This window comes from Actinia tenebrosa, unplaced genomic scaffold (genome assembly GCF_029948245.1).
Source record: "Actinia tenebrosa isolate PJP-AT-01 unplaced genomic scaffold, QUT_ActTen_1.0 PGA_scaffold4__44_contigs__length_22323623, whole genome shotgun sequence".
Lineage (NCBI taxonomy): Eukaryota > Metazoa > Cnidaria > Anthozoa > Actiniaria > Actiniidae > Actinia > Actinia tenebrosa.
In genome coordinates, this window is record NW_028292581.1 from 17,056,281 (window position 1) to 17,084,167 (window position 27,887).

Consider the following 27,887-nt stretch of genomic DNA (forward strand, 5'->3'; position numbering starts at 1 on the left):
CAATGCCCTTTTTTGAATTTTACAATTAAGAAAAACTAGAAATTTGATTAAGGAGTTGACAAACATACCCTCCCCTCCCTTTCTTAAAAGTAATTACCGTCTTTTTGATCACACAGACACACAGTACTGACCAAGAGGAACGTGGGCCACGAGATCTCGAACACACCAACACGTGTAGTATTTTTACTACTGTACTTGGAAATATTTAGGTATGATTTTTCCTTCCTTTTAGAAGTCATATATCCTTTAGAAGAAGCCCTCACTTAACGCGCAGGTCAAATACGTCAATTTAAAACTTTCTGTTTGATTTAGTCGCTTTATAATCTTAGCTTCATTCTCGAACACGCCAACACGTGTAGTGTTTTTACTACTGTACTTGTAAATATTTAGGTATGATTAATTTTCCTTTCTTTTGTACCCTTTAGAAGAAGCCTTCACTTAACGCGCAGGTCAAATACGTCAATTTAAAACTATCTGTTTGATTTAGTCGCTTTATAATCTAGCTTCATTCCCGAACACGCCAACACGTGTAGTATTTTTACTACTGTACTTGGAAATATTTTAATTTAGGTATGATTTTTCCTTCCTTTTAGAAGTTATATATCCTTTAGAAGAAGCCCTCACTTAACGCGCAGGTCAAATACGTCAATTTAAAACTATCTGTTTGATTTAGTCGCTTTATAATCTAGCTTCATTCTCGAACACGCCAACACGTGTAGTATTTTTACTACTGTACTTGGAAATATTTAGGTATGATTTTTCCTTCCTTCTGGAAGTTATATCAAGGTCAAACACGTCAATTTAAAACTATCTGTTTATTTAGGCGCTATAATTTTGCTTTATTAGCAATTAATATAGAGTATTATTCTAATTTACTACTTAAAAAATGCAATCTATTATATAATGATTATACTGTATTGTATAAACTTGTTGCACTGACACGGTGGCAGATATGTATATGTACAGTATGAGCGGCCATACCACGCATGTTGTATCAGATATACAACCACGAGGCGTAGCCGAGTGATTGTATATCTGACACAACAAGGACATGAATACTGTATATGACTTATCAAACATCTAGGTTAGTTCCTTTGTGTTTCACTAAAATTTTCGAAATTAAAGTGAATCTGGCTAAGAAAATCCAACTTGAAGTTAATGCAAATGAGCACAGTTTTGTATCTGATTTACAGCACTCTTCACGGTCATGATTTCTGTTGTTTTCCTCATGAATTATTAATTAGTTTGATAAATATATATTTTCTTTTGAAATAGCATAGCTAAATATATCAAATATTTTATATTTTGCAGAGACAAATAGAAGTGGAGATTCTTCTGTTTTTGAACATGGCTCGCTGGATGATATTGTGTCTTTTCTCTGTTATCATTTTGGTTATCGTGCGTGCATCCTTGGTATCTGCTGACGGTCAGTGTATAAAGGGAAAGTATCACAAACCTAAGCCCTCTCCAGCAAACAAGCCATTCAAAGCTTGTTACCAGTACGACACCACTAATTCTTGTTGCAAGTCTGAGTTCACTGTTGAGTTGGCGGCTACAAGGACAGAGAAGCTTTACAATCACACGTGGGACATATGTAAACCTCTCAGTGCTAAGTGTCTGGAATTCTGGATGCATCAGGTAATATAATACTAAAAAGTGACAAATTTCATTGAACTTACGGTAATAAAATTAATATCCACTGGAAATAGGAAATAGCTTTTCTGAAAACCATATTTTAAGAATTTCCTTGTGAGCATGCATTGCCCCCAGCTCAGGTCTCCGCTGGTTTCCTTTTGCAGTGTTAGTGCATGGTAAGATTTGTCTGATGCAGAGTTTTATCAGCACCTAGCCTTTATCAGATTTCTGGATTAACCATTTGAATTTGCTATCACAGCAACAACGAATCATTTTGGCGGACATTAATCAGAATGATTCCATGCAGAGTCAGAAAACACTAAGTTTTCAAGAATACTTGACTATGAATTGTCATGTAAGTGCTTTGATTGACATCTACCAAAACATACAGCATTGAGACGGCAAATTGTGTGCGTGCATTCATGCATGGGAAGCACTAAAGCTGCAGGACCCCCAGCTACCACCCTCTTTCCATGATCATTGCCTTAGCTTCCTCTACATTCTATCTTTTAATTAAACCAGTCTGTAATAAATTAGAATAAATAAGCATAACATGGGTGGCATATGCTGCTAACGAGTCGTCTTGCTGGTTCGAGCCCTGCAGTCATCACATGTGAATTGAGTTTGATTGATGTGTGGTTCTCTCCTATGTTACAAGGGTTTTCTCCAGGTTCTCCAGTTTCTTCCCTCCATAAAAATCAATATGTTGAGTTGAGTGTTGGGTGCATAGAACATTGAATGTAGTGGTAGTGTGTGTGAGTGAAAGGGTTCCCAATAAAGACTAAAGCACTAAAACAACTACACTTAAATAAATTTTTACTTTTATTTAATTTTCATATTTTGTTATTCTAATATGATCGATGCCATCACATTCTATCAAATCTGGTTGCTACGTTGCTTTTGGAAAGCAATATTCCCATAATGTTTTTTTGTGTGTAGAGGTAATTTTGAGTATTGAGGCATAATTTTTTTTTCTGTTTTACTATACAATTTCCGAATACATTTTCTTCTTTTTAGGAATGTTTTTATCAGTGTTCTCCTTACTTGTATAAATGGGCGCATCCAAAAGTACAAGATGGAGTTCATGGTAAGAATATAAACTGTGATTCTCGTGTGCAATATTTTACAAAATTAGATATTCCAACTGTTCCATCAGTCCATCTTATCCATATATACATCCTATACATGCATCCATCGACCCATCCATATTATACACTTATTTCAATAAAGTTAGTCACCTGAACAGCTTGAAATCTGAGACCGTACAAGGATTATGGGTAGATACATTTTACAGGTTTCAACCGCTTGATAACTTAATGGACATGAGATCTTTTACCAGTTACAGTCTCACCTCCTCTGAGCATCCTCAACTGCTGCAGCTTGTGTCAAAAGCTTTACTCGTTGGATATAAAGCATGATCCTCAGCGATCACAGCTTTCTAGGTTTTTGGTGACTAACTTTATTGAAATAAGTATATGTAATAACTCAACAATCCATCCATCCACCCACCCACCCATCCATCCATCCATCCATCCATCCATCCATCCATCCATCCATCCATCCATCCATCCATCCATCCATCCATCCATCCATCCATCCATCCAGGTTTGATAAAGTTATGATACATCTACCATTTGGTGTTATCTTGCCTAGTTGCTTCTATCTCAACCATTTAGATCAATGATAAATTATTCATTTACAACTATTTCATTTCTAGGTGTTCCAATATGCTCCAGCTTCTGTGATGCTTGGTTTGCTGCATGCAAAGATGATAAAACCTGTGTCCAGGATGTCTTAACTGGCTATGAATTTCTCCCCAATGGAACAAATGTCTGTCCAGTCAATAGCACCTGCGTCACCTACAAGGAAATGTTCAAAAGTGGAGAAGGTCTTTGCAACAAGATGTGGAACACATCCTACGTATATACAAAAGAGAATTCCGACCAATCTAACTGTATGGTCATGAACTTCACTGGAAATATTAACCCAAATGCAAAGTTTTTTAACTCGGTCAATCTGGCACCTGTTTATACCTCTTCTCTTATTGCATCATTATTTGCTTTTGTTGTTGCTTTGCACTTTAATGGCCCATATGGCATATGACTCTGTTTTTAACAGTACTCCATGCTTTTTAAGCTTAGATGTAACTTTATGAAGTAGTATACCTGAGGGGGGACTCTGGGGAAAAAGTACCGGGGATGTTCGTTGGAAATTTTCAAAAAGACCCCTAAAAGATACTGGAAGTCTTTAAAAAAGGGTGTGGCTGAATTTTTTTAACCCCTAAGAGATACCACAACAAATAATATTAAGTTTTATATAAAAAGCGCGTAGGATAAGCCATATCGATGTGCGCTTCTCTCCTTTTCCGACACCCTACTAAGAGATACCAGAAAATGCTGATTTTCAAAAATTCTCATTTAACACCCTAAAAGATACCAAATCGCAAATTTTTACCCCTAAGATATACGACGATCATCCCCCAGGGGTAGTATAGCACAATATTATCTTGTTGAATATCTCCTTAATTTATTAACCAAAAAAAAGAACCATCTATGAGGCAAGGTTCATTTATGAATTAGTTTTGCTTGATTAAATTTCATTTACTACATGTATACCTTATGAAAAAAGGAAGATGGCTTCATGAGGCCTGAGAGTCATTTCATAGCTTTTTTTTTTTAATCCACATTTGAAGAATAGCAAGTTACAAAATGTATCATTGATGAACAATAAATTTAGGTGCCAGTTGCAAAACCCCACAGGGTGGAACTGCTTAATATATAGAAGATCATGAAATGTGTTATGTTTTATATGCAATATGTGGTTCATGTATAAGATAAATGTCCAAAATAAAAAAATCAGTAGGCTATATAGAGTAAACTATCACGCATATGTAACTATAATAGTCTTTGGCTTGAGTGTTCATGATTAGCCTCAAACAACAGTAAACTGTCTGATAAATTTTATAAATTTCTACAAAAATTATTTTGCGAAATATGCAAACTCCTGAAATTGGGGATCCATGGAATAAAAAAATAGGCTTCAACTGACCCCCCCTTTCTCCTCCAATTTGTAAATATTCTAAAATTTATGAATTGGGTTTCCTCAATTTCTTTCCTTTTTGTTAACCACAGGGTCGAAAAGATAATACCAGAGCTGCATGATCTCAATTTAGGGGATGGGGTATCCTTTCTTAGAAATGGTCCACCAGAACGGTCCCTAGTCCCCTTGGGCATTTTGGTACCAAGGCGTTCCCGACTGTGGTCATCGGTTTCTTTGCTGGACCTGGTACCTAGAACGAGCGAGTAAACTTTGCGCATACTCAGTTAGATACCCGAATCGCATTCATTAGCATTGCAGGCTCAATTCTTGAACACGAAAGCTGGTTTTGTATAACTTAAATCTTTAGTCAAATCTGCTATATTTTTCTGCGTTTTACGGCGTTCCATCTTTAATAAACGTCTTATAGAGGATCCAGTCTCGTAGTAGGAAGTACTTTAAAGCTGTCTTTGCAGGTTTTGGCGTGAAAAGATGTTTCAGCTTTGGAATTTTCATTCGAAGTGAAGTGGATTTTATATGCTTGCTGCTGAGAAAGGTAAGAACGATTCCGTAGAGAACTGAGCTGAACGAACGACATGTCACGAAACATTTGGCTGAAAATACCTGGCTTTTTATGCTGTAAGAGGGTGATGCAAACGCTTTGGATCTAAAAGAGCCTCCCTAGACTTTGTATCTGTCATACACTGACTTATTTTGACCTTCTATATACTTTGTATCAGCTTTGACACGTAAGGTGTGTTGTTGCACAAAAATATTCAAAATCCCAATTCACAAAACACAACCGTTCTTTATTCTTTCAAGGCGCTTAAATTCAAAAGAAACGCCATGTCGTCGGAAAGACCCGAAGCCATGGATGCTTCACTGTCTCCGCAAGTCAGAGAGGTAAGTCTGTAGCATTTGACAAAATATATATTAGCTCCAGATCTAAAATAGGAACAGGGCTGGGGTTTCGTGTCTAATGTCAATTGTAATCATGACCTCTTTCACTATTTGCTTTCATATCTCTTTGTACTTTGGACTTCGCAAAAGATACCGTGTTTTTTTTTCCATTTACTACGTGCTTTAGTTGATAACCCTATAAACCCCAAATTATTATTTCTTAACTGCTTATAATATTTATGCAGTATTTATACCAGTAACATTGACCAACACGTTCCAACTATACATTTTTGTTTATTTTAAGAAACGCAAATTAATCCACACGTTTATAACCAATATCTTAGTTCTTTTGTTGAAATTGGGTAGTATATTAATTAATCCTTCTATCACATATGTGATATACCCGTCTTATAATGAAATTGTATCATTTAAATAAATTTAAGAAATATTTCCGATGGTTTAGCGTGTTATTTACCACAATTAATATGACATCAAAAGTTGGTCAAACGTTGCATTTAAAAGTGATTATCAATGATTATTATTATGATTGGTAAAGAAACTTTGACTACCTATTTCTCGATAATGTTGATGCATGCTGCTTTTGGAATACAAAATAAGTATAAATTTCATAAATAAACCAATGTGGTCTAATTTGTTTCAAATGATCACTTTTATAATGATACTAGAGCAATAATATTATTGTTCGTCTAAGGCTCAGTGATTATCAGTGAACATATAATTATTCCTCCACTTGAAGACTCTTGGCTCAGTAAACATTTAACAATTATTCGCCAAAGGCTAAGTGATTATCGGTGAATATATAATATATATTTATTAATATTTAATTGGGGAGAGGGGGTATGTAACATATTGAAGAACCTGTATCAGAAGCCAGTGGTAGGCATGCGAGACACACCGGTTTAAAATGGCATCTTGTCCTGCCCAGTTTAGTCTCCCTCGCATCCGTTTTTAGTGTCGGTCGTCACGCAACGCTCTCCTCCCCACAAACGGCTGCTCGCATTCGAATTACATTCCTTTCTCATTGTTTGGCCAATCACAAGACGGGTTACATATTTAGAGAACCGTTCGCGGACTTTTGATCTGACCAATCACCTTGTAGCTTTTATTTTGCATTCTCAACTCGTTCATAGAAGAAGTATACATGTTTGGCCTTGTGTCTTCAAAGTTCCGTATTCCTGATCTAAATGCGCATCAGAAGTCGGCTATCAAAACTTTAGTCCAAGAGAAAAAAGATATTCTTGTCAATCTTCCAACAGGGTTTGTCAAATCTCTAATTTACCAAGCTCTGCCTCTCGTATTTGACTACAAATATACACTAGAGTCTGGTCACATCGTGGTTGTTGTGTCTCCTTAATTGAGATCTTTAGATCTGACGACTGGCACTATCTCTTTGTAGTCTTGATCGTGTATAAAATAGATTGAAACTTTAGATTGTAAAAAATCGGAAATCGACTACAATTTAGCGTTACTCGTACTCGTACTCGTACTCGTTTCTAAAGGTCATTAATACGTCTAATGGATGACCAAGTCTCAAAGTTATGTAGTTTAGGAGTTAGTGCTGTGAAGATAAGCTCACTAGAAGAGGAAGAACGCTGTGAACTTCAAAACGGTGAATATTCCGCACCAATTCCTTTCAAGGATGTTCTTCGGCAGCTCGATTAAAACTCACCATGTTTATACTTTCGGACACTGTGATTGGCTCAAAAGGAAACAATACGCTCGACCTCATTGGTACGATCCAAACAATGAGAAAGGAATGTAGTTCGAATGCAAGCAGCTGTTTGTGGGGAGGGAGTGTTGCGTGATGACCGACACTAAAAACAGATGCGAGGGAGACTATGCCTAGTTATGCTACAGATGGATTTTACATGCTCTTAGTGCTATTGTAGTTGGATTGGCTTTTTATATTTTTGGTAGTTAGGCCAAACAAAAAAATAAGTGTGTTTCCTGTTGCATAAGAAAAATAGTTGGGGTCGCTAGGTCGGATTTTTTTCACTGACACAACAGTGAAAATAATCTTACTAGGAACCCTGTGGTGCATTTGGGAATGAAAAAAATATTAGGGTTAGCAAAAATCAGCAAGAAAATTAGGGTCAGTCGCGCAACAGGAAACACACTTATTTTTGGTTTAGCCTTATGTTATACACAGTCAACTAAAAAATGCTTTTGTTGACCGTCTCAAACCTAATTTGCAACTGGACCAGTATAGAATATTGGAAGTCACTGAAGCAGTTGAATACATATTTTTTCTGATTAGATAATATGTCTCGGTGTACAGAACTGACCTTTTGCTGGTTAGCGAGCAGTGTCGAAGAAGTTTTCTAAGGGCCATGAATAATATTTTGAAATCAGAAACTTCTTCTAGTGAATCAGAATGACTATATTCAATATGAAACGTGTTAAAAGCCTCCATGCTTAATTCTTTTAGTGCAACGATTTATGAACATTCCACATATCTCAAAAAAAATTTTCCCTCTATGTACTGGGTAACCTGCTCTATAAGGGAGGCTATTTCCTGTTTCAGGTTCTCCCCATATCTTTTCTTTTTCTTTTTGCTGTGTAAAACCATTAAATTAAAGTAAACTGTCACTAGATCTATAATAAAATACTCCCCATGTTTTATTTCAGTCTGCTTCTGTGTCATAAGTTTTTTTAAAATCCTGACAATGATTTTGCAATTCTGATGTTACACATAAAGGTTTCAATGCAACACATAAAGGTTTCAGTACTTATTGATTCGTAACAAGAGAAAAGAATAATATATTTAGTTTAGCTTGTAGCGTCATACTGAAACCTTTGCGTTTGACAAGTGAAGCATATCTCTTAAGTGGGAGCCTAAAATTTGAGTACATACACATTTTGGGTATAAATACAGAAGAATGTGATATGGATATTGGGTAAATAGTATTGACAGTTGTGCAATAAAATGAGTAGTGAATCTTAAGGTTCACAAAAACCTTGATAGCTTAAATAACTCTTCCATTGTTGTGTGTCAGTTGTTATGTAAATACTTTATATTACATGCCACTTCAACTTATAATAAACCTACTTATTAATCTTTCACATTGACATAAATCGTCTGGGCACTTAAAACTGTCTGTCTGTATTAGTTTTAGTATGCGTCATGTATGACCTAATATACTGTGTATATCAAAACCAGCATGTATCAAAACAACTGGTATTCCAATCGATAATATAATGATAATAATACCCATTTATTTTATATCGTGCAAATTCTACGTACATACTCAAATACTCAACACACAAAAATAAGCTAAATCATAATATTATATTATCATATTATTAGACATTTTAGGGTAGGATTTGGGTGGACATTTTTTTGACTCTGCTGCTGTTCTACTCATTTTTGACCATGTCTAATAAGTTATTTAATTACATGTATCCAACTGAGATTACTCACAGGATATTGGTACTCCCTCCAGGCTTTCTCCTGCGTTATTTTTACTCTAATTTACTTGAATAGTTATATAATAAATTAATACCCATATGTAAGTTAAGAGTCAAAAGTAAGCATATATCATACAATTAAGAAAAATTAAAAAATGAAATAGAATTGGAACTCCTAATTTCAAGAGGGAGATTGTTCCATAATTTAGGTGCAAAAGCACAATCACCCAAAGTTTTCTTAGAATAAAAAGGAGGATAACTAACAAGAATGCCATTGTCATATTTTAATCTACTAAGATTATAAGATGACAAGGGCTTCACAGAGATAAGATCAATAATTAAGTAACTTGGTCCCAATTGGTGGAGTACCTTATTAACCAGCAATAAGATCTTAAAAACAATTCATTGATTCACTGGCCAACTGCCTCATGCTTTAGCCAGCAATTTCAGCACCTTTGCTGGTGATTTTCTAACCAAAAACACCAAAAATGAAATGAAAGGATAAAAGCAATTCTGATGAATAAATTTTGACTATTAATGACTATCATTATGATCTACATTTTACCCACCAAAAGCACTCTGTTTTGTAGGCTCAAAGGCTCAAAACATTTGTGCTCAAAGGCTCAAAGCATTTGTGTTCGCTTTGGTCACCAGCTCGTAGCGCTGACCAAATCAAACACAGACTTGTGGAACGAGATTGCCTCAACTTCATGCACTGACTTTTGATTTAATATTGATATGGATTTATTGATATCGATATCTACTGCAGTTCTATTGCACACACCAGTGAAGTCGAAAGCTGAAGTATTCTATATAATATTCTTTATTTTGTAGTTACGATAGTACAGTATGTACATGCTGATTGGTTGAAAACTGTGCTTTACTGTACTTCTGCTCCATACACTTCTTTCTCTCCTTATTTCTATAACCTGAGTAGATGAATATTCACAACTGTATATTCATGTGTGGTTTTGCTGTTGATTCATTCCTAGCAGTTGTCGAGTAGTTTTAATGATGCAAAGAACACTTGTCCACCAGAACAACCTCTCTGGAGAAGTGCCGAAGTCGAGGTACATGTACAGTCAGTAGGTGCAGTGATTATCTTCAGTAGAATTAGGGCTGCTAAGAGAGAGTAAACCATGATTTCGGTAATCACCTAAATTAATGAATAATTCATAAGCCTTTGGTCCATAAGAACAGCCATACATGTCACATACATAGACCTTTATACCTGATAATGTCCCCTTCATTACAGCGCAACGTCCATAAGAACAGCCATACATGTCACATAGACCTTTATACCTGATAATGTCCCCTTCATTACAGTGCACGTGCAAAAAGTATGACCTCATTAATGTATTTGCATACTTCTATGCACTAGCTTTCACTGTCAAATGAGCTTTTACACACACCATTTGGTAGCATTCGCCAGCTTCCATCATAACGTCTGAGTTTAACATATGAAAGCCAGTGCCTAAAAGTATGCAAATTTATTCGTAACCCTTGGCCATACTTTTGTGTGTTGTGCTGTAATTAAATGATCTTCAATCATATAAACAGTGCATCTGATAAAATACGGGAGAAATGAAGAGGTGTGAACATTTTTGGAAATGAATTATGAGGAAAATGACAGATGGTAATGATGATATAATAAATAATAAGAAAGATATTAGTGTTGGTGCGATGTTAGGTCAATAGTAACAATTCTAACCTCACTCTATTAGATACTCTGTATAAAGACACTGTCTTGTCTTCATAAAGAATACTAGTCTTTACTGTCTCATTTTCTTATTGTTTGTCTAATTATTTATTATTTCTTATTAGTCTACAGTAATTTGTATGTCTTATTCTTTCACTCACTCCCCATTAATTCTTTAATTTACGTAATAACTAATTATAACTAGTAGAGTGGGTAATAGTCGGATGAACACAATAGAAAACAAAGAGTATGGTAGAGACTAGATAAACTAGTTAACCGCGTCAGTGTTTGGAATCGAACAGTAGGAGAATTGATTTAACTTAATACACCGTATGGTTTGTGATGTTTAGAAACTGACGTTTCGGACATTAGCCCTTCGGACAAAGGACTAACGTCCGAAACGTCAGTTTCTAAACATCACAAACCATACGGTGTATTAAGTTAAATCAATTCTCCTACAATAGAAAACAAAAGAATTAGAGTGTAATAGTACTAATTAAGCCGGAACTGTGTTTTATGGGTTTATATAAACCACTCTATAAACTCCCTTGATGAGCTCTAGTTCTAATGGGGTAACTACATGGCTCTGATGATAATAATGGTGACAATGATGACGATAATGATGACCTCCCATTAATTTTATTATTTACAGTATTATTTTTTGGAAAAATGTATGGAAAATGATAAATAGTGTGATTCAGTGCGATTTAGGATCAATATATGTAGTAAAGAATCACAACCTAGCACTCTATTGGATACTCTGTACGTCTTATAGACATGGATTGTATGGTTGTAGCCTTATGTGTTCCCACCCCTTCAGCTCAGCCATACACGGTGTAACACCTGCAAATATTTGTGTACTACTAGTAGGAAAAAAATTGTCTTTTTATTCCAGAATACTGAGCTATCCTCTTCTTCCTACTGGTCTTCACAACTAACCCATTAGGCCTAATTCGTCTTGGCCCAATGTTCCCATTATAAACCATGTGCAATTCCCTAGAGTATCATTTCTTTGTTTCGCGGTTGCACACTAGAAGACACATTAATATGGATATAACTCAAACAAAGAATCTTATTGTCAAGAGAATGGCATAATGGTATGAAATGGGTAAACATTGCACCAAGAGGAATTAGGTCAATAGACCTCTTCGGCTCTGACGTAATGTCTTCCCATTTCAGACCACATGCCATTCCCTAGAGTATTATTTCTTTGTTAATGGCTGCACATGAGAATATGAGAACATGAATATGGATACAGTTCAAACAAAGAATCTTATTCTCTAGGGAATGACACATGGTCTGAAATGGGAAAACATTACCCCCAACCAAAGAGGTCTATTGGGTTTCATCATGCCAATAATGTGTTAACTTAATAAATGTATTTTGACTGACATTTTTATTTAATTCTGCCATAAGGACCTCCGCTCTTGTGAAGCACCGCAGCTGAACAATGAGAGCATACTCCCTCAAGACAAACGATCAAGTAGAGAATGGGTGCTTGAATGGAGCAATAAGACCCAAGAAGAAGCTGAACCGTTTGAAATGAGACACCGCAGCTCTTCCCACACTTCTGGTGATTCCCCATCCTCCATGGGTAGCATTCCAAGAAGTAGTTCTGCCCCCACAAACACTGGATATGACAGTCCTGACCTGGAGCAAATGGAGGTTGAAGGTACTGACTTACTCCACAGGGTGGTACAAACAATAGGAGAGGCTACATCTGACGATGGAGTTTTCAGTTTGTCAAGGAATGCAGTTTTCGTAAGTCAATATTTTTGTTGGGAAAAATAGGGCACTGTGGCCAGCATAGTGGTACATAAACTGGCCTCTTGCACTCGCACTCAAATCAAATCCTCGGCGAACGGTGAGCTTGCAATGATAGAGACCTTTTTTAACACCTTAGACAATTATTTGCATGTCTCTATCATTGCAAGCTCACCGTTTCTTCTCGCTTCAATGCAAAGGCAGGGCTACCTTTCGAGATGGCGCTCGGAACTGTGAAGGGGACTATTAAAGTTCGTTGTCTTTATTGAGGCATAGTATCAGTACATTTTTTTAATTCCACCTCGTCTAGGGTTATGGCTTTGATTTCTTGATCCAGTAATAAATATTTATAGTAGTAGTCCATTTAATAACACTTGTTATTTATCCATCAAACAGGATGCCGATGTGGATGAGGATTTTGACATTGTTATTGACGAGCACATGATGGGTATGACTTTTTACTACGTATATTTCATGTTGTATTTGAATGTACACTTGCAAATCTTAATAACCCATTGCCACTTACCTGTGATGCATCACAATTTGTTAACATTTTGAATTGTGTCACCACTGAAGAAACAATTCTAACCTTTTGAATAAACTCTTAAAAGAATGTAAAAGAATGATTAATGTGTCTTAGTGCTATGTCGGAAAAGGAATTAATATGAAGTTATTATTCAATATATGAATCTTTGAATTTCATGGACCACGAAATTCATCTGTGACCGCGGTGCATCACGGTAAGTGGCAATGGGTCTTTAATATTCAGGGCTGAAAATGATGGCTTGTTATTGGACAATGTCCGTCTAGAGTAGGAACCTGTCCATTCAACGTTGAGCTACGAAATAATTACTTGTGACTGTGACCACGTAGCTATCATCTTAGTTCTGATATCAGATTGAGTTCATCTTCTTCATCTGTATTCCTTATTCCAGGCATTTTGAATAATCATGATCTTTCAGGAAATGCAGGGAGGGGGGACTATAGACGGGAAGGGACTATGAACCCCATGAGGAGCATAGCCAGACCTTGATTATAGGGGGACAATGTACCATTTCTCATTTTAAAATATTTCATGCAGGATTCCTGTGGATTTGGTGGGAAAATGGTACATTGCCCCTCCCCCCCCCCCCCCCCTCCCCCAGCACTATAATCGAGGCCTCGCTATGCCCCTAATGGGTTTTTTTTAAATGTTGGTGTCAAAAAGCAAACTTTTGGGGGAGCAGATGCCCCTATAGTGAACCCCTTGTTTTGCTTACAAGACACTACTGTATCCACTAAATGTTTAAGGTGTATTGCACGACACAAAAACTGCTTAACAAGGGCTTCAATCTTGTAGCACTGAAATGTGAGAAATCCTACAGTACTTGTGTATTTCTGGGTCAAAAAAGCTTTATAAGCACCCATTAAATTAATGGGGGGAATTGGAAAAAATAGTTGGGAAAGTGGAAAAAAGAGGCAGTAAACTTTTTTCTTTGTACAGAAACATTCAGCTTGCATGAGAGTAAAGGATTTAAAATATAGAAAATAGATATGGAAGACATAAAGAGAATGTGCTTTCTTTTTCTTTCACAGGAGAAAAGTGGGTCTACTCAAATTTTTTGAAATCAAGAAAGATTCATGAATTAATGCCAAAAAGTTCTAAGATAGTAGTGTTTGACACCAGATTAAATGTAAGTAAACAATAATCCCTAGAAAATATTCCTTTTTAGACTATTTTATCTTGGTATATTGTTTGCCCATTTCAAACCACATGTCATTCCCTAGAGTATCATTTCTTTGTTTAATGGTTGTGCATGAGAAGACACATGAATATGATACAACTCATACAAAAATATAATCTTATTCTCAAGTCGATGACACGTGGTCTGAAATGGGAAATTATTACTCCCAGCGTAAAGAGGTCTTGACTATTGGTTTCCCTTTGTAACATTTATACCAAGAAAATAAAGAAGATATGTTTGCATGGCAGCACATAAAAGATTACCTTCTCTTGTTTTTGCTCCCTCCACAAATAAAATCAACTAATCTGAATTTTAACTGGATCTATCACCTGCCTTATCCATTGGGTTGTAAAACCTGTTAGGTATCAAGGTACCACCCAGGAGTGGCCAAGACATTAGAATTGATCTCCAAAATTATGGAATATTATATTTTATTCTACACTAAAAATGAATTTCAAATTTTCAAAGGTTCTAAAAAGTTTACATACTACAATCTCAATCGTTGGGCAAAAATCACCAAGGCATCATTCTGAATTGTTGCAACACCCTGGAGACTAGTTTTTTTTTTTTTTTTTGTATTAATACATTAATGCTTATCTTGTTGTTTCATGTTGTTTTTCTTGTTGCTTTTTAAGGTTAAAAAGGCCTTCTTTGCTCTAGTAGCAAATGGTAGGTTTGTAACAATACAATAATATCATTAATTATGCAACTTGTGACCATCCAGCAAACATCCACTCAACAAGCAGCCATCTGTTGGCCAATAGGGACCTTTAGATCCAACGACAAGTACAAGATTGAGTATGAGTAAGAGTTTTAAAATTGATCCAGTGTACGTGGTTAACACTGAATTGTAGTAGATTTTTGATTTTTTACATCTATAGTTTCTATCCACGTACAATAGCACGATTACAAAATGATAGTATCAATTCTTAAAAGTTAAAAACTTGTACTCATACTCGTTCTCGTACTCGTCATTAGATCTAAAGGTCTCTAATGATCAGGCACCTGTCAACTGATGAGTTCAGCATTTCGTCAATTGTTGATTGGTTCAGCAAAGGCAATAATTCTAGATTGTGAAGCGCCAAAAGTGAGGTTCTGTTCACATGATTACATTGTTTTACTGTAATTGTTTTGAGGCCAACAAGGAAGGCTGGGCAATTGTAAGCCCAGCGTTAATTTGTGGAGGTTCATGGTAATTTCAATAATTATCATCATTCGTTTTGTTGTATATTAAATGCTGGTATGTTGTTTTTTAGGTGTGCGGTCTGCCCCAGTCTTTGACAGCCAAAGACAGGATTTTGTTGGTAAGTTATAGGCTGTTATAAGGTGTACCTTTAATCAGTTTTCGATATTATTATGCCAACTTAATATTTGCAAGTTATTTATTGGAAAATGGTTTTTCACTGCCGTAAAAATTTACAAGGTACTGAATTATTCCTCATCAAAATTTAAACTATAGTAAGTTGAAAAACTCTACAGATTTGAAATCTTTTGCAAAACAACCATAAATAGTACTCCTATGTTTTCCAGATTAAAACTTTATTCCTTCAAATGTCACTGATTTGGCTACGCCTCTTGTTCCTCAGCCGCTTCTCTCTTGCTTTACAGCTGCAAGTATTTTTATATCACACAGTAAAAGGACATGTGCTCATGTTTTGTAATATATACTGTTTGCTAACAAGCAAGAGTGCTTTAGGTTTAAAAGCACAAGGTGTAATGGAGTGGTTTCCACCTGATAAAACATGGTCTGCAAGTTTATTGAGCAGCTTCAAAAACTCAGTTTTTTAATTCTTAAATAGTTATAATAAAGAAAAGTTTTTATAATAGTGTATTATACATGCATCTCAAATGAATGCACTTTACAATCTTTAATTTTGAATGTAGGTGTTTATATGCTGCCACTTTGTTCCTTTCCTTCTTTTTCCTCTCCTTTTTCTTCTTTTCTTATACATATTTCTATTGACCAAAAAAATATTAACGTTATCTTATAATTTGCCAACTGCCTTATTTAGCCTATGGCTGTTACAGTTGGCTTGCAGTACCAACCAATTTTCTGTACAGTAAAAACCAGTGTATAAGAACCTAGGTTTTTTGAAGTAAGCCTAAACAGGTTCTTATATAAATGGTATTTAGTGTTAAATTAGGCTAATTAGGTTCTTAATTAGGTTCTTAACTTTTGTTCAAGAAATGAAATAAAGTTTCATTTTAAGTTGGATTTTTTTATTCAATGAGGACATGTTCTTTACAGTAACCATGTACAGTTATAGTGTTTATAGCATTATTGTGTACAGACTGTGTTATAAATATATTTTTGAAAAGATTGATTCTATTTTTTTTTTTCTTTTTTAAAAATAAGAACCCGTTTTAGGATTTTAGCCTAAAATGGTTCTAATGTGAAGGGTGCTTAAAAATGGAATTTTAGCCTAACTGGTTCTTAAATTTTAGGTTCTTATACGCGGGTTTTTACTGTATTGTAGTTTAGTACAATTAATGTAATTTTGCAAATTTGGTATGAAATAAAGATTGATTGATTGATTGATTGATTGATTGATTGACTCAACTTAAAATCATGAGAAGTAATTAGTATTTATTGAATTATTCCAGGAATGCTCACGATTACAGATTTTATCAATATTCTTCGAAGATACTACAAGTCTCCATTGGTGAGTTATGAAATCAATTAAATATTTATATATTCTATATAGACCTTTTGCAGGCAGCTCTTGCGGACAGTTTAACCAATAAACCATGTGACCAAGTACTGCAACTGATTTTTTAAAATTTTTGAAGGGGAATTAAAAATGCTAATTTATTTATTCACATCAGTGATTGTGAAAGGAGATATTGAGGTTAGCCCTATCGTGAATATCTAAAAAATAGGTGTCACTGGCGAAAGTTAACTTACGGGTAGGGCACTTTTCAAGCTGTTCGGTCCGAGCGGCCAGTTCTCAAATGGTGCACCTCAGTTGTTAGAACTGGCTCGGGCGGTGTTGGTTCAGTTCTATTAACTAACTGGTTGATTAGACAAATCAGTTTGACTTAATGAGAAGTGCCCATAGTAAAGATCTACTATGTCGCAAAATTAATATGCCTCTGGTATGATAAAAAGCGTTCAAAATTTACCAAACCTTGAAAAACTGCTGGGTCAAGGGACAAATAATTGGATTTGAATTAACAAGACAGGGATTTACGAAGGGAGGAAATCTGGAGAACCAAGAGAAAATCCCTTGAATCAAGGGAGAAATCTTACAAATTATTTTCACATGTCAAGTCCATAAATCAAACATAGTTAAAAATGTCAAACCATAGACTCCAAGAGGGGATTGAGAGGCAAGTGCACTAAGTAACTTCCATTACACCTCTCATCATTAGGAAATAAATGCAGTTATAAATTAAATTCATTGCCTATAGTTTGAATCAGCTCATATTAATTATAAATGTGTGCCATAAACGATTAAACCATTATTAATTAATTAATATATAAATACATATTAATACATATTGTTGTGTAATAATTATTTTATTTTTTAAATGATTTGGCTCAATATCTTTTTAAAACATTTATCCAAAATCCATGCATTTATTAAGACATTCATTTATTTATCCAATACCCCAGTCATAATTTCTGTTCACTGATCATTCAAATTTTCTAACCTTCTCACTTTTACCAGGAAACTGGTTCAACTAATCAGGTACGCACGGTTTTTTTAAAATTTCTAACTCTATAAATTTGTCTCTGTTGCTATATGATAATAATATTTATTGTGTATCGTACCTCTAATCGGAATAAGTGGGCGCCAATAAGCTAAATATGTGATGAGTTTGGACTAGATTGTTTGGATAAATTATAAATTTGTAGATCAGTTTAATAACAATTTTAATGTGATAATCATGCACTTTATTTTAAACTGCTAGCTTTTATAAAATATGACATAACCAATACTGCTCATACTTGTTACGGCAATTTTCATAAACATGCAAACTCTGTGTCTCCTAGTTGCCCACTGAAACTTGGTTTTTTGCTGCCGTCAATCAAAAATATGAAAGGTACCAACTGATTAGGTTTGATTGAAGGCAGCGAAAAACAGATTTCAGTGTGCAGCTCTCAGACAAAGAGTTCGCATGTTTATGAAAATTGCAGTTTGTAATGAAATATTGCTGCATACTTACTGACAGAATGTTATATTTTTGTTTCTTTGTAAGTTGTTGTTGTTGTTGTTTTCTTGTTTTATTATTGAATTGGTTTTTGTTTTTGTTTATTTATGGTTTGTTTGTTTGGTTCGTGTACTTATATTTGTTATATTTGTTTACTTGCTTCTGTTATAATCTGGTTAATATTATATAAGTATAATCCTTTTGTATTGCATTTTATTTTCTGATTAGGTTATTTTTCCCTTCTGTTCGTAGGCACAAATGGAGGAACTGGAAGAACATAAAATAGAAACATGGAGAGGTGAGAAGTAATGTGGTGTTAATTAAATGATAATAATGATAATAATAATAAATAGGTAAAGGGGTAAATATTCCCCGATATTCACTGAGGCTGAGGCAAATAATTGTTTTAGTACAAATACACAGGTGATTATTTCAAAAGAAGAAGAAAAAGAAAATAAAACACACATTGTTCTGGTAACAGCAACAAAGCGGCTGGCCGCCATTTTGGATTATCGCTGGAGGTGATTATCGTGTGATAGTGTGAGTTTCTCGACCAATCAGCGTGCGAGATTTTCAATAATCACCTGTGTATTTTTACTAATAATCGTTAATTATTTAGCTATCATTTGTGCCTTGCAATGTAAAACATTTCACCTTGTGTTACAATAATTATAGACAGATCAGGGAAACCTTACCCAAAATGTGATAGATGACCTAACTAAGTGTGATGACAGTGTCTGCTTAAACACTTTTTCATTTCAGACCGTGTGTCATTCTCCTGATCATGGTCTCTCCGCATTTGTTCTGAAAGAAATATTAATATATTAAGCTTTATCTACAGGCTGTATTTATGTTTCACAACCTCGTTCCCAGGGCCCTCTCACTGCAGAGAGAGAAGACCCTGGCGTTGGCTGGTCAAATAAAGGTTTTGATTGGTTTACTTGATCTTGAATTTTGATTGGTTGTTGCTTTGTTATGGTTTTTTGGCGCGCCATGGCATGCCTGAGTGAGAAATATAATGACAGATTCAAGCAAGATGTAGGCAAGACTGAAAGTAATAATACAAAATCAGCGGCTACGGCCGCTGAAATTCTCAAAAAGCTTGAGAAGAGGTTCAAAATTCAAAGATGGAAAATTACCTTTTTTTAAAGTAAATTCCACACGACGAAGCACTGTTAAAACTCAACCGGTTTATTTGAGTTGCCATATTTAATTTATTAGTAATACATTATGCGTCCGGTGTGTGTCATGAAATAGAGAGAATATAAGAGGAAAATATCAAGTGCCAATTTATGCTTATTCAATGTGCCCGCATTCCTCCAGTTATTTCTTCAGCGGTATTTTCAAAACACACGAATATGCTAAGTGTCGGATTTGTCTAGTGACCAGCCAACACCAGGGTCTTCTCTCCTCTGCGTGAGAGGGCCCTGGGAACGAGGTTGTATGTTTCAACCTGTCATTTCTACTGCTCTCTTTGTACTGAATGATTATGATTATAAATCTTTTTCATATTTTCTTTCAGAGATTCAGTCGCTCAACACTAATCAACCAAAATTAGTTCGCATTGGTCCAACACAGAGGTACTGTACATCATGTAACATGCATTGTTACAATAACTTAATTGTGCTTTCTGTATTCCCCTGTACTTGAGGAATTAGCTTCTTGTGTTTTCCTTACTTTGAAATAAGTCAACTTGAGAATGTATGTTTTTGGGTGGCGTAGTGGTTTACTGCTTCCATGTTGTATATTGTAAACATAGAATTTAGTGGCAGTGAGTGTGGAGGGAACCTCACGGAAGATCCACGTATGGGGAGTGGTGGTTATATGTAAAATATAAGTTTTTTTAGTATCTTCTCAAGCATTTCCCTTACAGAAAAGAGGTGATATAATACTCAAGGGAATGGCCATATGGCCTGAAACAGCAAAACATGATTATTTTTCCCTCCTGTCAATGCATCACTCCTGCAAATGTCAACTAGGTATCACAATTAACCTCTACCCCAAATGATATCTCAGAATACCCTATTACAGTGAAACTACTCTAACCAAGGCCACCCAAACAAATTTTCTACAAATTAGCCGATCAAAAGTAGGTATCTGAATTAGAATTGTTAAAAATTGGACAAGTTCACATGGTTTAGGAGACTGCAAGTACCTTTGTTGTCGAATATAAACATGCTGTCGCATAGCAACACAGCCTTAAGATCTAACAGCCTGATAATATCGTTGTCTGGAAGAAACAAACTGTTGTTATAAAGACTGTGCCTCATATAGTTTATAATTTTTTTCCTCTCGTATTTGAAGTCATACATTACTATTTTTTCTATAGTTTACAAATAAGATATAACACTAGCTCTTGTTTATCATTTAGTTTTACCAACCGGAACAACGGAAGAATATCTAAATTCAAAATTTGCCGCTAATCTATTGTCTAAATACTCAAACACGATTGGATAATTTGTAGGAAATTTGTTGAGGTGGCCTTCTTGAAGTTGGACACACTGTAATAATTACAGTAATTAGATTTAATTCATAGTCATTAAATAAATTTTGTTCTAGTCTTTATGATGCAGTCAAGATGTTGTTGGACTACAAAATTCATCGTCTGCCTGTCATTGACTATGCAACTGATAATGCTCTTTATATTGTTACTCACAAAAGAATACTGAAGTTTTTATTTTCATATGTAAGTACTTAATAGATTTGCTGGTTGTGGGTTAGATTGGGTGGATCGTTTGAAAGGGTAGGTGGGTGGGAGGGTGGTTTGGGTTAGTTGGTTGGTGGGTTGGTTGGTTGGTTGGTTGGTGGGTTGGTTGGTTGGTTGGTGGGTTGGTTGGTTGGTTGGTTGATTGGGTTTGTAAGTGGATTGGTTGGTGGGCTGGTTGGTAGTTAAGTGGGTTAGATTGGGTGGATGGTTTGAATGGGTAGGTGGGTGGGAGGATGGCTTCGGTTAGTTTGTTGGTTTGAATGGGCAGGTGAGTTTGGATTAGTTGGCTGGCTGGTTGGGTTGGTTGTTTGATGGGTGGGTGGGTGTGTTTGGTGTGGGTTTGGGTTTTCCTTTTCATTCATTCATTTTCCCCTTAATATGTTCTTTAGATGAAGGCATTACAAATGCCAGATTATATGAAAAGCTCACTCAAGGATATTGGTATTGGGACTTACAAGAATGTTTCAACGGTAAGAATGTTTCGAATTTAATGTTATTTCATTTAAGAAATGTTCAAATATCCTTACACTGCGACTTGCCTAACCGTGACCACCCAACTTATTTTTTCACTAGTTAGCCAATCAGGCAGCGAGAATTTGTGTATTTGCATGTGAACTCATTCAGTGTGACCTCAAATATTTAGAATTCTTTAGTACTCAAAACCTAAACAAACATGGCTAGGAATAGTTGCCTAGATGATTCCTATTTTGGTTCAAGTTTGAGTTCAAATTTTATCATATATTGGTTTATTATTTATTGGTCTCTTTGCTGACTAACGCTGGACACTTCCGTCAAAAGTCTATTGATGGAAACACTTGGCGGGAAAGGATTTTGCGGCATTGGTAAAAAAAATAAGTTGGGTGGGCGTGGTTAGGCACTTTGCACTGTAAGTAAATGGATGATGAGTGTAGTAGAACAATGGCTGACTTGAACCGAGGTCATATGTGTGGACTGGAATCACACTCAGGAGGAGCACAGGGTTGAGAGGCTTCCCTTTGCTGTATTTGGTCTGTGTTTGACCCATGTTTAGAAGAAAGCTTTGTGTGAAGTGCATTGTTATGATAATTGGTATTGAATGGATAATGTTGTTTCTATCTTTAGGTCAAACCTAATACCCCGTTGATTACTGCAATACAAATGTTTGCTGAAAAGAGGGTATCTGCTTTACCTGTTATTGATGAAAATGGTTAGTGTATGAGATAATTAGACATGGAACAAAAACAATAATAACTGCATCAACTTACTACTAAAACGTTGTCAACAGTAACTACAATAACTACTACCACTACCACTGCCACTGCCACCACCACCGCCACCACCACCACCACCACTACCACTACCTCTACCACTACCACTACCACACCACTACTACCACTACCACTACCACCACCACCACCACCACTACCAGTGCCAGTACCACTTCCTTTACCACTACCACTACCACTGCCGAATAGACCAGTTTCGAATTCCAAATTACCGCTGTGTTCCTTGATTACAGACTCATTTGCACAGGGTTAGCCTCGTATCAGTGTTTAAATATTCACAAATACCAACGGTAAAGTAAAGAATGCACAACTTCAACAATACAAACACTTTGAAACTCGACGGACCTTGACTGGAACACATGAATATTCGGCACACACTCGAGGCTAACCCTGTGCAAATGAGTCTGTAATCAAGGAACACAGCGGTAATTTGGAATCCGAAACGGGTCTATTCCCACTGCCACACAATTGTCCAATTGCAGAGTTGCGAAATGCATAGTTTGTTTTATAATTTTCAAGTAAGGGTATGCAAGCAATATTTGGTCTGATCGATATATGCTCGCATTGCAAGCTTTATAATTTAGAGGAGTTAATTATACAAATAGATGGGGAGCTAGTCCCCCCTCCCAATCCAACTGCTATACTGGCTTTTGTCGCATTATTACAATGATTTGTCTATTGATTGCAGGAGTCGTTGTGGATATCTATGCAAAATTTGATGTCATTGTAAGTAGAAACTCTACCACTATCTAAAGTTGTGACCACACATATAAAAATATTTAAAAAAGACCAAATAGGACGTCCCATAATTACTTTTAGATTACTATTCTTGAATGAGGAGTTTGCCACTCGTTTTCACAAGAGTGTTTAAACTAGGAAAGATAGTATTTCATCACTGATCTGAAGATTTCTTCTACCTCTTAGAATCTTGCTGCTGAAAAAAGTTATAATAATCTTGATGTGACTGTACAACAAGCGCTGGAGCACAGAGCCGAGGTACGCTAAAAGATTGGTTAGGAAATCATCCTACCCTTTGAACCCACCCTTTCTCATTGTCTCTCCTCTTCCATCCCATAAGAGTGCATTCCTTCCCATTTCTCTCATCTTCTGCTGTGTTTTTCATCTGCAGGGATTTGAAGGGGTGCACCGGTGTTATTTGGACGAAAGTTTATTAACTATCATAGAACGGCTTGTTGAAGCTAAGGTGAGTATTGAAAGGGGTTGTAGACCTTTCGCAGATAGGACGCTTGCATGATGGCGTCATTGAGCTCTACTACCAGACTCCCTTGCACACTTTCTTTTGTTCAGTTAATTAGCACCAATTGTCTTACTATTCTCATGAGGGAATACAAATTTAAATAAGAAAGAGAATTCGCGAAGCATCTTGGTAGTGGGAGTCAAATGACGCCATCACGCAAGCGCCAAATTTAATTCACGTTTTCAAGCGCACTTGAAAAACTATTGAATTTTACGATTTTAGCGAAACTCTCTAAAAACTACTTGAATTTTATGCTTTGTTCGTTACTTGCATGCTTCGTGAAAACTCCTTGAATTTCGGCTTTGATCGTTGCTTGCATTGGTTCTGAAATAGATCTAGTCATCGAAATGTTTTGATATGTTTATATATCGATCGACCTACAACTATACGCAAAATACAATATCAACCAGGCGTTACTTCCCTTTTATGAGGGATAATTGAATACCTCAACACGAACCCTGCCCCAATTCATGTCCCTGCCCCAATTCATGTCCCTGCCCCAATTCATGTCCCTGCCCCAATTCATGTCCCTGCCCCAATTCATGTCCCTGCCCCAATTCATGTTCCTGCCCCAATTCGCGTCCCTGCCCCAATTCACGTCCCTGCCCCAATTCATGTCCCTGCCCCAATTCATGTCCCTGCCCCAATTCATGTCCCTGCCCCAATTCATGTCCCTGCCCCAATTCATGTTCCTGCCCCAATTCGCGTCCCTGCCCCAATTCACGTCCCTGCCCCAATTCATGTCCCTGCCCCAATTCATGTCCCTGCCCCAATTCACGTCCCTGCCCCAATTCATGTCCATGCCCCAATTCACGTCCCTGCCCCAATTCATGTCCCTGCCCCAATTCATGTCCCTGCCCCAGTTCACGTCCCTGCCCCAATTCATGTTCCTGCCCCAATTCATGTCCCTGCCCCAATTTACGTCCCTGCCCCAATTCATTCCCTGACCCAATTAATGTCTCCCATGTACCAGCTGCATGCCTCTATGTAACACATATCCCCGCTACATGCCCTCTGGCATTTTTCAACACAGCCTAATAGCGAGATATCTCTCTGTCTGTCTGTCTGTCACAGGTTCATCGGCTGGTCATAGTGGATCCCAATGATCGCTGTATTGGAGTTTTATCTTTATCAGATATTTTAAAATTTCTCATTTTAAAGCCAACAGGTATGTTCCTGGACACTAGATCACATTTTGGGGTTTCCTTTTCTGGGTAAAGACTTGGATAAATTTAAAAAAGGGCAATCTACTCTTGCTCACTCTCCAGTGGCGTATCTAGAACAAATTCAAGGGGGTGGCTGTTACCTAGAAAGGAATAATATACCACCTGTTTTGAATTTAACCTTAACCTTTGTTATTATTTTCATATATACTTAAGGCAAGAGAAGGTTGTACCCAATCTTAACCAGAATGAACCAAGTTCACTATCTCATTCATTAAAGGCCCATTGATCTTGGCTGGAAAACTGATCACGTGAATAGGCCCTTTGTGAGTCCAACAAACAAGTTTCATTATGGGTCGCTTCCAAACAAACACCACTACATAAGGCAGGACAGGGTTGTACTCAATCTTAACCAGAATGCACCACGTTCGCTATGTCATTAAAGGCCCATTGATCTTGGCGGGAAAACTGATCACGTGACATGTAGACATTTGTCTTAAAGTTCTCACGTTTTGTTTGTTTATCTTTAATCTAGGTGCTCAGTCTCCAAAGCAGTCTTAAGCACGAAGAATGCACACTGGAGCGAACAGTCTTACTCTTGAGACGAGATTCTTTGATGGAATCAATGTAATGAGTCAGTTGTCTTCGTAGTTGTGTTTTTTTAAGGTATAAAAATCATGTTGACATGTGGGAGCTGCTTTGGTATGAGTGGAGCAAATATGTTGTTTGGTCGTTACATCATCGCCGCCGACATCGTTGGTGTTATTATAACAAAAAATTTCTCGTTAACCTCCTTTGTTAATATCACCAACATGACCGCCATGTGTTTGTAATTTGGCCTTCTTTAGAATGTCCGCAAACCAACAATACGACATATTTTTATGATCCGCATGCGTTTCAAAAACGCAAAAACATTTGTGAAGCCATTTCAATGTAACGGTATTCGTGGGATGCGTGTAATGTCATATCCGCAATTTTGGTTATTTAAAAAAATGATTTGGTGTTGGTGTCATTTGTCATATCAACCAACATGGCGGCCACGTCTGCTGTCCTCCCCCCTCCCCCCCCCCAATTATATCTTTCATACGTTAATGTTTATTCGGGTAAAATGTCAATGTATTTTATTATACACGATACCGAATTAAAAAAAGTCTGTCTGTCTAACCGCAATTTTGGTTGATTTTTACAAAAGATTTGGTGTTGGTGTCTTTGTTTCATAGTGCAGTTTTCGTATGACTGTGAAAATTTCAGTGCCGTAAGCGTGACGTGCCGTGACCGTGATACTTTCTAGAATTTTAATTGGCTGATTTTTTTTTCACGCGCAATATGATTGGTCTAAAAGTGCCGTGATCTTGGCGCGAACGTGTCCGCGCCGTGTTCATGCCGTGTTCCGGGTATTTGATTGGATGGAGAGTAAATTCTTGTGCAATGTGATTGGTCTGGCGTATCCCTTGATGTGTCACGTCCGTGTTCGTGCCGTGAACTTTTCACAGTCATACGAAAACTGCACTGTCAACCAACATGGCGGCCACGACTTTCGTCACGAAGGTCACGAAATGGAGGGTACCTCATTTCCTCTCCGATAAATCGGGGATTGGTGGTGTGCATAGGAACTTTAATAATTCTTTATGTATACACCTACTTGCAAGAACGTTAATAATTTAGTGAGAAAGAAATACATTAAAGGACAAAAGAAAAAGTTCAGCTGCAGTGATCGTCTTTTGTTTTTTAATATGATTCCTATCCCACTAAATCACTAAGGCCTAGGGCAAACGTCGAACTTTCCATGCACCGAACTCATTAAAAACAATGGATATCAGGTGATAATGAGGCGGCATTCTTTGATGTAATTAAGTTCGGTGCATGGGAAGTTCGACGTTTGCCCTAGGCCTAATGTTCTATTTTCGTATGACAACGTTCTTGCAAGTAGGTGTAGATCAAAAATAACAATATGGACCTGAATATAGCCAAGAAATTTTTGCATAACACATTATTTTCTAGGAACTCTTAAATGTAAATAAAAAAATTGAAGATTTGGAAATCCCCGTATTTCAACACATTAACAATCAGCTCGCTCACCCTATCTCGTGCTTAAACATTTCTAAGAGAAAAACCTTTTTCAATTGTACTAATGTACTTTACAAAAGATAACATTGTACTATAGGCCGTTTGCATAATGCATGATAGCGTCATTTTACTACCACTACTAAGGCCCCGTCCACGCGTATCCGGAATTTTTTTTTTACGGATACGGGTTGCGTCCACACGTGTCCGCAAATTTTAGTGTCCGTATCCGCAAATTTTACGAAAACGAATACGTGTTGACGGTGAACGCAAACATTTTCTATTTTTTGCGGATACAAAAATTTCCGGATACGTGTGGACGGGGCCTAAAATGCTTCGCGAATTTTTTCAATTTTTTTATTCTCTCGTGAGAGTAGAATAGTAAGAATGTGTGCAAGGAATTATGGTAGTGGTAGTAAGTGACGTCATACTGCAAGTGTCCCTATTGCATTACTGTAGAGTGCACGTCATATATCTGTGTATATCATATATATCATAGTTTGGGTTACCTGTGTGCAAATCCCAAGAAACATTTGTTTGTAATCTTGGAGGGAGGGGTCGGGGATATTTTGGTTTGTTTGGACATAACAGGTATATGACATGCAATAGGATGTTATTGTTTTCGATGTCAAACAAAGTTAACATTTATACTTGAATTTAATAATTCCAATGTAATGTATTTTCATTTTATCGATATATTATTATTAGAAACTGCTATATAGCTTAGAAAAACATTATGTTGAAAAACTGAGGGCATTTTAAGTTAAACAATAATTTAAAATGTCTATAAAGAATTTTATGATCAGGATTTATTTCTATAGCTTTTGTTATCGTATGCCTATAGATACGAGCCTTGCACCGAGCCCCGAGAGCAATCGTTCTGGGGGACAAAACAATGGATTCAAATTTCAACTTGCTTCGAACTAAGAATAAGTAGAGCAATTTCTTGGCAACCAAAGGCGTCTTCCAACCAGTACGTTTAACAAACCCAAGCAAACGATTGGCTTTTTTTTTTTTGAAATGATATTAATGTGGTTATCCCGCTTAAAGTCGTGTGAAACCCCAAAACCAAGGTCAGTGTAACCATT

General features: G+C 36.5%; 2 protein-coding genes across 7 annotated transcripts; both read left to right on the forward strand.

Annotated features, from left to right (window-relative positions):
* Nucleotides 1-101: 101 nt before the first annotated feature.
* LOC116300882 (riboflavin-binding protein) lies at nucleotides 102-4,529 on the forward strand. Of its 2 annotated transcripts, none has more exons than XM_089037183.1 (4): nucleotides 102-209; nucleotides 1,312-1,638; nucleotides 2,653-2,722; nucleotides 3,353-4,529. In XM_089037183.1, the coding sequence occupies exons 2-4, from the start codon at nucleotides 1,348-1,350 to the stop codon at nucleotides 3,736-3,738; spliced, it is 747 nt and encodes a 248-aa protein (XP_088893309.1). In that variant the 5' UTR covers nucleotides 102-209; nucleotides 1,312-1,347; the 3' UTR covers nucleotides 3,739-4,529. The 2 variants fall into 2 exon arrangements, with proteins under 2 accessions (XP_088893309.1, XP_088893308.1); XM_089037182.1 differs by lacking the exon at nucleotides 102-209 and adding an exon at nucleotides 601-750.
* Nucleotides 4,530-5,496: 967 nt separating this feature from the next.
* Nucleotides 5,497-27,550, forward strand: LOC116300877 (5'-AMP-activated protein kinase subunit gamma-1). 5 transcript variants are annotated; one of them, XM_031709841.2, is made up of 19 exons: nucleotides 5,497-5,574; nucleotides 9,993-10,070; nucleotides 12,116-12,460; nucleotides 12,860-12,911; nucleotides 14,039-14,136; nucleotides 14,823-14,856; nucleotides 15,444-15,491; nucleotides 16,792-16,850; nucleotides 17,859-17,879; nucleotides 18,595-18,640; nucleotides 19,865-19,922; nucleotides 20,902-21,028; nucleotides 21,439-21,519; nucleotides 22,151-22,235; nucleotides 23,003-23,040; nucleotides 23,239-23,310; nucleotides 23,444-23,518; nucleotides 24,647-24,740; nucleotides 25,271-27,550. In XM_031709841.2, the coding sequence occupies exons 1-19, from the start codon at nucleotides 5,518-5,520 to the stop codon at nucleotides 25,294-25,296; spliced, it is 1,494 nt and encodes a 497-aa protein (XP_031565701.2). In that variant the 5' UTR covers nucleotides 5,497-5,517; the 3' UTR covers nucleotides 25,297-27,550. The 5 variants fall into 5 exon arrangements, with proteins under 5 accessions (XP_031565701.2, XP_031565702.2, XP_031565703.2 ...); XM_031709842.2 differs by having other exon boundaries at nucleotides 9,996-10,070; XM_031709843.2 differs by lacking the exon at nucleotides 17,859-17,879.
* Nucleotides 27,551-27,887: the final 337 nt, after the last annotated feature.

Bases quoted from the DNA above. Each gene is read 5' to 3' on its own strand.
- LOC116300882 (XM_089037183.1), top strand. From the start codon at position 1,348: ATGGCTCGCTGGATGATATTGTGTCTTTTCTCTGTTATCATTTTGGTT. The intron at 1,639-2,652 runs GTAATATAATAC...TCTTCTTTTTAG, and splicing joins TGGAATTCTGGATGCATCAG to GAATGTTTTTATCAGTGTTC. The intron at 2,723-3,352 runs GTAAGAATATAA...TTTCATTTCTAG, and splicing joins AGTACAAGATGGAGTTCATG to GTGTTCCAATATGCTCCAGC.
- LOC116300877 (XM_031709841.2), top strand. From the start codon at position 5,518: ATGTCGTCGGAAAGACCCGAAGCCATGGATGCTTCACTGTCTCCGCAA. The intron at 14,857-15,443 runs GTAGGTTTGTAA...GTTGTTTTTTAG, and splicing joins CTTTGCTCTAGTAGCAAATG to GTGTGCGGTCTGCCCCAGTC. The intron at 23,519-24,646 runs GTGAGTATTGAA...TGTCTGTCACAG, and splicing joins AACGGCTTGTTGAAGCTAAG to GTTCATCGGCTGGTCATAGT.